General features: G+C 39.5%; 1 protein-coding gene across 5 annotated transcripts in view; it reads left to right on the plus strand.

Moving 5' to 3' along the window:
• Nucleotides 1-10,978, plus strand: part of LOC109467720 (fibrillin-2-like) — a 162,390-nt gene that overhangs the window by 144,955 nt on the left and 6,457 nt on the right. For 2 of the 5 annotated variants that reach the window (XM_019765767.1, XM_019765766.1), the window contains exons 58-64: nucleotides 1,308-1,430; nucleotides 2,295-2,444; nucleotides 3,609-3,662; nucleotides 4,254-4,379; nucleotides 4,784-4,903; nucleotides 5,739-5,855; nucleotides 7,446-7,592. In XM_019765767.1, the coding sequence (XP_019621326.1) occupies nucleotides 1,308-1,430; nucleotides 2,295-2,444; nucleotides 3,609-3,662; nucleotides 4,254-4,379; nucleotides 4,784-4,903; nucleotides 5,739-5,855; nucleotides 7,446-7,592 (837 nt within the window). Of the gene's footprint in view, nucleotides 1-1,307; nucleotides 1,431-2,294; nucleotides 2,445-3,608; nucleotides 3,663-4,253; nucleotides 4,380-4,783; nucleotides 4,904-5,738; nucleotides 5,856-7,445; nucleotides 7,593-9,452; nucleotides 9,573-10,978 lie in introns of all 5 variants that reach the window. The other 3 variants (XM_019765768.1, XM_019765770.1, XM_019765769.1) reach the window with 3 other exon arrangements.

Here is a 10,978-nt window from a genome sequence, read left to right on the forward strand (position 1 = left end):
AAAAATAAGTTGAGTCCGGTAGATTTGAACCTCGCTGTGTTGTATCCCATTGGGTACCGCCCTATCACATGACACGTTCCTCATTGGGTGTCTGCATATGGATATTTTGTAGGTTCACGCGAAGGACATAAAATCAATGTAAGTTTTGTCATGCTTCACAAATAAAGCAAAATGAAAGTGCGAAGCCGGCTGGGCGATAAACTCGTTTATCTATTTGCCACTGGAACATGGTTAGACGTTAAAAAAAAGCTACGAAACGGAACATTTGTCTTTCAGTGGCCTTTACGAAGTCGTAAAGTCAACTGAAATATTTTCCCACCTTTAATACTTCTATACATATGCGGAAAGTTTGCTTAAATGTCTGTATATATTTACGTCGTATTAAAGCGCGCTGAAAGGTGATGGAAAGGCGGACTTTGTCTTTCAGTGGCCTTTACGAAGTCGTAAAGTCAACTGAAATATTTTCCCACCTTTAATACTTATTTACGTATTGCGGAAAGTTTGCTTAAATGTCTGTAAATATTTACGTCGTATTTAAGCCCATTGAAAGGTGACGGAAAGGCGGAATTTACCTTTCAGCAACCTTTACGAAGCGTAAAGTCAACTTAAATATTTTTTCACCTTTAATACCTCTTTACATATTGCGGAAAGTTTGCTTAAATATCTGTTTTCGTGCTGTGCTTTTGTCAGTGACACTGGGGAAATCTCAAAAAAGCAGGTTTATAAGCATGACCTATTGATTGATATGCAAATGAGTGAACAGAAATTTTTGATAGACCAATAGGAGACAAAAGTTAGACAAAGTTAGATGGTTTCAGATTTTGAGGCTGTATTTCAAATATCCCGACATGAACATGTAAGGAGGGTATTGAAGACGAATTCCACTTTATGATGTCATGTCCTACATATGAAGAAAACAGACAAAAGTTGATGCAATCCAGCTTCCAAAACTAATGTTACACTACCTCACTCAAAATCAGATCTTTAATATGCTCCTTTCATTTCCTACTCAGATATCAGTGTACGTTGGAAAATTCATATTTGAATCACTACAAAAGTGACACCATATTGTAAATAGCTGATATCCCCCTGAATTACAGAATGTAATAATACTCTTCCTATTAGTAAGAAAACACAATAGATTAGCTTTAGTATCATTATGGACTAGCTCGTTAGAATCATATTTTAGTATTAGTTTGTGTATGTACCATTGCTGTTTCTTTGCCATACATTGTTACCAGCTACAGTTGTTGAGCAATAAAGTTGATGATGTTTAATAGAGTTAATATCCTGTCAACTATCCACAGATATTGATGAATGCACTCTTGGTGGAAGATGTGAGAACGGTATCTGTGTCAACACCAGGGGTGGGTTCAGATGTGACTGTTTTGATGGCTACGAAGTGTCTCTGGATGGGAAACAGTGCTATGGTGAGACAAATATTATATTCTTTTTACTGCCAATGCAAGTTGAAAATTACCAATTTTATCTTGAGTTCGCCACTCAGACTTTGAGACTGAAGTATGGATCATGATACTACTAAAAAATCTACTACTAAATGATCTCTTTCCATAAGTACGATAACCAGCGTAACACAAAGACCGGGACACAGTAAGTGCCAAAGACAAACGCAAACTGAATTCTATAAATCTTCATCGTCGAAGCCGGACTACTTCCGGGTTTTCGGTCGGCTGGCGGCCATATTAGTTTTGGGGTCAAACTTCGGGGTCATGGAAAGTGCGCCTGCGCGATATAGAGAATGGCGCCATCTTGGCTGTGGCTTTATTTGGCCACATTCTCGACTGAAAATTGTGCAGCAACCTGGGCCATTATTTATACTTCATAGAAGGTAACAGTCAATACAGCAAAAAATCCACATACACCTACATTGTGTACATGTACTACATAATATATGGGAAAGTCTATTGCAAATTCATGCCTGGCTAACTGCAAGGACATAATACATATAAAAAATGGATAATAAACAATTATTAAAATGAGCATAAATAATACAACTAAATGCTACTTTTGATACATGTATACAGTTCTGTAGCTACAATGTATTCTTGGATTTGATTTCTGTGTTCAGTGGAGTATAAAACCTAATATATCTAAGGTGCAGGTAGACATCAGAAATACAATGTACCTGCACAGCCCCAATTTTACTTGCACTAAGGGTCATACATACGTATAATATATATGCACCCAGTATTTTGAGCCCTACATTTACCAATCTTCATCATGCTCCAAGCTATTTGAGACTACTGCTGACTAACAGCCTTCCTTCACCCCAGACCGGCGGCAGGGCTACTGTTACACCAGCCACAGCCGGCTGTGTCTGCGGGAGTTCCAGGGCCCGGATACCGTCACCAAGGCCGAGTGTTGCTGTGACGGAGGAGGGGCGTGGGGCAGTGACTGTGAACCTTGTCCACGCAAGGGATCAGGTCAGTGGACACCCTCTGTTAATTGAATGAAGACCTTTATTGTACGTTTGTGCTCTAACAAGCTAAGTACAGGTCATGGATAAACAGGGAAAAAGGATACAGCAGTTGCACTTAAACTATACATACTAATATGATCTACTATTTATATGTTCAACTTCTTCTCACTTCTTGACGCAGTTATGGATGTACGAGCATATGGAACCATTAATACATGATTTGTCAAGTTTCATAATAAATCTGAATTTTTCTACTTCATTTAAATGTCCAAAGCTGGGGAACTTATCTAGTATATAAGAATATAGGGAATCTCTCTCGTTGCTATATAACGTACAATCGACTACATAGTCGATTGTACTAACATTAACAAGAAAGTGTTAAATGCCTAACATTAACAAGAAAGTGTTTGACATATGCAAGAAACAAAAACTTAAATGTGACCACTTTGATGTCAGGTAAGAAAGAAATCTTACATGGAGATTGTATAAGAAGGAATTTTAAGATAAAAGAATTCTAGTCTTGTTACTTAGAATCTTCCCTAGAAATATTGTCTTTACTGAAGAAATTTTAAGATTACAAGAATTCTAATCTTGTAAGTTAGAATCTCCTCTAGAAAATATTTCTTTAATGAAGAAAAATCAAAATTTAAAGATTCTGAAGCCTATACTAGAAAAATAATCTCCACTTAAGAAAAATGAGAAAATTGTTCTTGGTGCAAGAAAGTAGGTATAAACATTAGAAGTAATTATTTTTTTCCTTATTTTTTTCTTATTATTCTCCCCCAAAGAAAACATTTTCTTACCATAAAAAAATAAGAAAAAGCATTTTTGGTAGTGTGTGAACTTGATAACAAAAGATGCATCTTTTAAAGTAGATTTAGATACTTACATGAAAGTCTTGTAGAATCTATATGTAACAGATTTTATGTAGAAGTTCACCAATGGCATTGCTTGTCATTATTCCATGTATACAATTCAGATGTAACGTTACATGGCATTGTATGCTTTAAATTTCAAGTTTTTACATGAACTGGGCCCGAAACTGTTAAATTAATACTTTCGTTTGTTATTCTGCTATTTCAAACCAAACAACAGATCATAATCATTTTTATGTGTTGGTAGTTACATATTTAAACAACAGATCCTTTTTTTCTCCATACTGTTTTAGTTGAATTCAGCGACACCTGCCCACATGGCCCTGGCTTTACCCCAGATGGTCAAGGTGAGGTTTGATTGTGCAACATTGTTATAAATGTCAGACAATATGTGATTTATATTGTAAAGGAAGCACAGTTCCATTCTACAATGAACACGACAAAGTATTTCCGTATCTGTATTCTGTATAGCCAGTATAACCGCCTTTCGCCGGCACGCAGCGTGGCGGCAGCTGGCTACATTACACCGATCGACTTGTTACACCTAAACCCTTGAACATCTAACTCTAGGCACTGTTTAAAGCTATCTAATGACAATGCCCCTACTGTACTTGGTGACAGCGAGTTCCACTCTGCGATAGTTCTAGGAAAGAATGAATTCTTGAACACCTCAATCCTTGGTTGATAACTCTCAGGTACTTGAAGGCGTGGCTATTTCTTGTTCAGATCTCTTCTGGGCTGGTATTAGGTACTTAGTGATTGGGACGTTCTTTTTGTACATCAGGCATTGTACATCTTGACATCTTTCTTCTGTCTTCCAGTGACACCCACTGTAGGTTTATCATCTTAGTCAGTATGTATTGATATTGTAATGTCAGTAAAACTTTTAGTTGTACATGACAGTGTAGTTAAAATAGCACTTCTTTTTTCTTTTGCAGACATTGATGAATGTAAGGTCCGACCAAACCTGTGTGAGAACGGGAAATGTGTCAACACCCTGGGATCCTACAAGTGCATGTGTGAAGAGGGATACATAGAAGACTACAGTGGGCAAGAATGTGTAGGTTAGTACGGTCCAAACTCATCTGTCAGCTTCTCAAAGAGAAAGGTTGTCAGTTTCTCTTGCCAGTTTCACTGCTAACTTTCTTGTACTGTACATTATTTTTGTGAAGTCAAGTAAAAATGACAGAGATGCAGATTAGCATTGACAAGAGTAAGAATCAATGAATTATGCCTTGCTTCAAGTCAGGTTACCAATGAATGACTGTATTCTTAGCTGCTGCTTAAGTTGTTATTTTCTCCAAGCAGATCCATGCTGTTGAGGTGGACTGTCTTTTACATGGAATGATTTCAATGATTGTATAATGCACAAGAGGGTTTGTTGACTTTTGCTATATCCATCATGAAAATGCTGTGTATTTATCATACTGCTGAGTCTTAGGTAACTTAATTTGTGTCTTCTCCACAGATATTGATGAGTGTGAGGAGGACAAACCTTGTTCCTTCACCTGTAAGAACACGGAGGGCAGCTATCTGTGCACCTGTCCTAAAGGCTATATCCTGAATGCAGATGGCAAGACTTGTCAAGGTTAGCAAATCCCTTTAGCCTTGGTCACAACCCGCCGTACGTGCTTCTGTATGCTGTCTACGTGCAAAGACGTGGGCAACGTAGGGCATCCGTGCGTGGTGAGTACCACCTCCGTACGGAATCCTACGGATTTGGGAGCACGCAGACACGCCGTAGAACTTTAAGTGCATGTAAAACGTTTCTTTACGTGCGGTCTGTGGATTCACCACCCGTGCGTGCGAGTGCGGGCAACGCGCGTGCCCCGTACGTACCGTACGTAAGACGCACGTGTGAGTGCGACCTCCTTACGGTAAAGTTGCAATCGCACTGCAAATGCACGCAACCGCTCACGGCCAGACGTGGCATGCAGACCACACTCTTACACCGTGCGAGTGACGTGCATCGATGCCACTCCTTCCTCACATTTTCAGAAAAAACGTAGCAGACGTAGCCTCCCAAAATGTACGGACAAAAAGCACGTACGGCGGGTTGTGACCGAGGCTTTTCTTAAGCCAACAGGTGCATGCTTCACAATCTTAAAATAAAGTTACGGTGAATTCCAAGAGGAAATTCGGGAAAATATACCAGATGAATGCTGCAAAATGTACCTTGATGTTGTTGGTCTTCCTACGTTTTGTTACACTACATTGTATGACTGGGTAGTTGTCTTTCTGTTGACGCATTTAATAAAAAGTGAGGTGGGACAAAATTAATGTCAATTGATACATTTGGAATTATAGGGGAAAACCTATTTCAGGGCCAGTTACATTGTGAAGTATATTGCTTTGTACATTGTAGCTATAGGACTAAATCCATTGTATATAACATGGCCTTTACATTTTATAATATTCCGCAGACCTGGATGAGTGTGAGGCCAAGGGAGACAACTGTCAGTACATCTGTGTGAACCTGGTGGGAGGGTTCACCTGCCAGTGTCCACCTGGCTTCAACCAGATTCACCTCACCTGTGTGGGTAAGGAACAACTTCCTTGACTTGACTTACTTGACTTAAGTCGGGTGCCAGTCCTCCTATGCCACCCGAACCACCATGGCTGCCCAGTAGTCTCTGTCCTGCATCGCCTTTCCCATATCTTGAGCCTGAAGGCCAACGTCCTTTCGCAGCACATCTGGGTAAGTGATGGGTGGTCTTCCCGGCCTCCTTCTCCCATGTGCTGGGGACCACAGGACAAGGTTCGAGGCTATTTCCCTGCAGTTCCTCAGTGTATGGCCAGCAAACTGCAGTCGCCTAGCTCGTATTTTTGTCGTCAGTTTTGGGAGACCAGCATAGAGCTCTTTGTCAGATGTTGTTCCCAATGTACATTATGGACACGCCTCAGCATCCTTGTGTAGCAGCCATCCAGTTGTTTTTCCAGTTTGGGAGTCACAGTCTATGCTTCACAGCCGTACTGCTTCACAGCCGTACAACTTCCAAACTTGGTTTTAAGTGCTATCAACTGATGACTCGTCTGGCGGGTCCTGGACCTTTTGGCCTAACGGTTACATGTACCTGCAGGGATTAAACGGGGGGTAATTCCTGGCGTCCCGGGAGTCGGGTTTTCCTGTTTCGACGTCTCGCAACTAATGTTTCACAGGTTCCCATGCCGGCCCTGAGAGCAATTATAATAGCAAACTGTGCTGCACAGGGATATCCACCTCAGAGATTCAAGGACGAATCTAAATAAGAAAAGGGGGAGTAGTGTAACACTAACAGTGGGGTTCTTGAATTTTCTTGCTACGGGGATTCTTTGATATCTTGTTCAAAGAATAATTTTCTTGCTACAAGGTACATTTTCTTTGTACAAGGAAAACAAGAAAAATGAGAAAAAAAGCATTTTTGGTAGAGTGTGAAGTCAAGAAACAAGAAAGACACAGTTGAGCATTTAGAGAAATTAGGTCAACTGTATGGTGCTGGCTGCTGGTAATGTTCAAGTACAATGATTGGAAGATCCAGTAAAATACAAATTATACTTAATATTATGTGAAATGACATTTCAATACCTAATGGACAATGTTTTCTGATGAAACATAGAATATCATAGATGACATGAAAAAAGCGCAGAGCCCTACAAAGTGCTTCACTACTATCTTAGAGTTTACAATTAGGTAAAGGTAAGGTAAAGGTAGTCCCGTAGTGCTTTTTTAGGACGCAGGGTCCATAGGGGCAGTGGATTATTAACCCACTGTTTCTCTGGGCATGGTAAGCACGTCGGCAGAACGTGCTGCACCTGTGCGAAACCCGTAATGTATTGTACATTTCGGCAGAATGTCTCATATAAGGTTATATTCGCTCATATAAGGTTAGCATTTCGACCGTAGTTTCCAAATGTTATGTCGGAAAGAATTTCCTCTGCAACAGGAAAAATTCTGATGCAACGTTGACCAAAAACCCAACGAAAAACGCGAAAATACAGGGTTCTGCGCAGGCGCAGTACGTTCTGCCGACGTGCTGCCACGGTATTGGAAGGCGGCGACAATCTCCTCTCCTTCCTTCTTTACAATTAGACATACATGAAATCGCTATCATGATACCTATTCTATAAACCTTACTGCACCCCACCTGCAGATGTGAATGAGTGTAACACCCAGGCCGGGCTGTGTGGAGTTAACGGGCAGTGCCAGAACATGGAGGGCTCGTACCAGTGCCAGTGTTCACAGGGCTTCAGTATTGACCCAGACACACAACAATGTCAGGGTATGTCCGTGTCAGCAAGTGAGTAAGGCTAACTGCATGAGTCGCAGTGCTTCCCCCCTTTTGCATAACACACACACATGCAGTACACACGCACACACATCTTGTTGTTTTGTTACAGACATGTTATTGTGCTTTTTTGTTGTTTAAAACCTGTTGAGTGTGTGTTCATGCTGCACAGAGAAAGTGCTTAACATTGTAATTCACTATTGTTGCTTTGTCATGTTTTGTGTCCAAAGGGACTAACTAAAAAGGTTTTTGACACTACTAAATTCTATAAGTACAATGTATGATGCTTTCAAATCAAACTTTATTAAAATCAACATGGCACTACTGTACTGACTTTTACACTAATGCCAGTCATTAAAAAGATTTTAAATTGGCAAATTGCAAGCAAAGCTTTTCAATAACACCACAACACACTTGTAAAGCCTGAATGAAGGAAGAATAATATTAATATTATAGTAAAAACATACTCACACACTTTGCATTTTGAAACAAAAATTTTGATAACGTCCTTGCTGCATAATTACATGTAGATATGTCACACAGTGAATGTTTAACATGTTATAACATGATCATGTTTTTAGTTTGTGCAGCTGCATCTTGAATGAAGCATTGACTTTGTGTTATGCTACTGCAAAGGCATGGCAACTAAATTGCTGTACTGACATTGGACAGAATTGCATCTATACTTGTATTCCAACATTGGTGTTTACATCATTCTGTAACACTCACTGTGTATTTGATGTGCATAACCTTGACTGTAAGTGTAACAGGTGGTGTAAATAATACCTGCTCCACTCCACCTGGGGGAGGGCATAAGGTCTACAGGATGTTTATATGAGGGCTCTAGTCAGCACCCGGTTTTCCGTCAAAGGACCAGTTTGTTTACCGCAATGAATGTCGGTCAATTGACATTTATATTGTACAGGGGTGCGTAGCGCGGCCTTAATATAAGGTCTTTATACAGTACTACTTTCGTCTAATGTCAAAACTAAATCACCCATTACAGCATGTAATGCTGTGTCAACACAACTAGACGCAACAAAAATCAAACATACCTGACTTTGAAAACTTTGGAATGATCTTTATTCTTTAACTGACCGTTCTAGCATGTTCTTTAGAACAGGTAAACAAACTGTGACGTAATAATGTGATAGGTCCATTGCCGTAACTTTGTGGCGTGTGACGGAAAAATTTTTTAAACCATTCTGTCAACCTTGACTGACAGAATTGACCGAAAATCGGAAACATTTTCAAACATCCAAAGGATCAACAACAACCACTCTCAACCCCTCTTGAAATGTGAGAATTGCGTGTTTAAAGGCTTGAAAATCCAGAATTTGCCCCCAGACACCCCCCCCCCAGATTGCAAGCACTCTCCCCCCCCCCATGAACTTGGACTGAGGCCACACCAATTTAATTTCTTGGTTAACGGATTCACCCACTTCATTTTTTTCTGATTTGCAAATAAAAATAAAAATTCAGAATCAACTGCAAAATGCTCATATTTTGCCCTGAACAGTTGAAAACAGTCTTTCTCTTCCTAGTTGTTACAGTGTTTCCATCTTTCAATGCAATGGTATCATTAAAAGTTCAAAATTCAATGTTTAAATTTTGAACCAGCATGGCGTGTTGACTTCATGGCTCCCATCGTACCATTTTGGGTCATAATAGGATGCCCAGGCCTGTTTTTATTTTTATTTTTTCGCCCGCCCGCTCCATTATCTTTCTATAAAAATTCGTTAACCAAGAAATTAAATTGGTGTGGCCTGAGGGGGAAAAAATTGCACTGGCTAGAGCCCTGGTGCAACACATCCTTTCGGCCTTCCTCTCCCCTTTGAATGTTTTGTATGACCCTGAACCTGTCTATTTCAGACGTGAACGAGTGTGATGGGACCCACAGGTGCCAGTCTGGCTGTCAGAACACCGTCGGTGGCTTCCGCTGTGGCTGCCCGCCCGGGTTCGTACAACACTACTACTGGAACCAGTGTGTCGGTGAGAGTTTGTTTGTTTATTTATTCACATATAATCAAAGAGAAGAACAATAAAATGAACATATTACAGTAAAATAGGATATGCAGGGGAAAGACAAAAAGCCATAATGGCTTGTCCGTGATCTTCCCCCGACTAAATTAATTGACAACTGTAATAATGGTAACAAATCAAATGGTAATAATAAATAACAATAAGTAATTGAAAAATTTGATCAATATAACGGTTACAAATCAAATAGTAACAATAAATAAGTAATTGGTAAATAACGTTAATTAGAAATGATAATGTTAAAAAATAAGTTAACAGAGGTTTAACTGAAGTACAAACATAAGCAAAAAAATTGAAGTAATAGTTGTTGATTTCCTTTCCTTTTCTTTCATACTGATCATCCTGACTGTATAATTTGTACCATTTTACACTGGGGCATGGCCCTACTCTTTTTCAAATGTGGTGGGTTCTTTAAAATGCATGAGGGTGTGGTTCACCCTAAAAATGGGACCTCCATTTTATGTCCTATCTTGGGGACATCCCTAATCGAAGCTACATGACTGTATAGGTACTCATTTTCAACTGAGGGGAGTGAGGAAAGTTGTGTAAAGTGTCTTTCTTAAGAGCACAATGTCGAAGCATGTAGTACATGTACCCAGGACCAATCGGTTCCAGGCTGAATGCCCCACTATTAGGCCACACAATACCTAGTTTTCTTTTCTCTTTATTCCTTTATTTCGATACCCTTGTGTTTGAAAATTCTATTCCTTAATCTTGTTGACCCCCTAAAATGCTATTTCCTGCATTTTGCAGGGCAAATTTTGCTGGTAAACTACGTTTACTCTTGGCTAATGACATCTCTTTGTATATGCTTTTTACATGCTGATTTATGGCTGCCAAAAATTTTTGCAAAATTTTTGTCCATCATGAGCAGCAAACTTCTGTCTAATGACGGAAAGATGGATGCTGGCTAGAACACTGCCATCACTCGGTTGGGTTAAGGCAGCCTATGGCCAACTATGATTAGTATTTCATACATATGGCTGTAACTTTTGATAGCTTGGTCGCACCACAACTTAACTTTACACAGTTCTAGTAGTACTTGAAACACATTGAGTAAAGGTTATTTTGTTTTTACTACTTCTGAATTTTTGGGTTAAAAATCAACATTTTGGTTAAAAAAAAGCTGTTTACTTCATGGCTTTACGCCCAAGCGGTAACAACACCTTTCATCATGATATTTTACAAGTAGAAAGCCAACCCCCTATTTATTATTTTTGTCCGAGGCTATTTTGTTTTAAATAACAGTTACACTGTTTTTTTGGGCCAAAAACGACAGAAACAGCTATTTTTCTGTCATTTTTCGTTAAAAAATCGCCACAGTTAAAAAATTTCGACTTATATGCAAAATAGCCTCG

This window comes from Branchiostoma belcheri, unplaced genomic scaffold (assembly GCF_001625305.1).
Source record: "Branchiostoma belcheri isolate BF01 breed outbred unplaced genomic scaffold, Haploidv18h27 scaffold189, whole genome shotgun sequence".
Classification (NCBI taxonomy): Eukaryota; Metazoa; Chordata; class Leptocardii; order Amphioxiformes; family Branchiostomatidae; genus Branchiostoma; species Branchiostoma belcheri.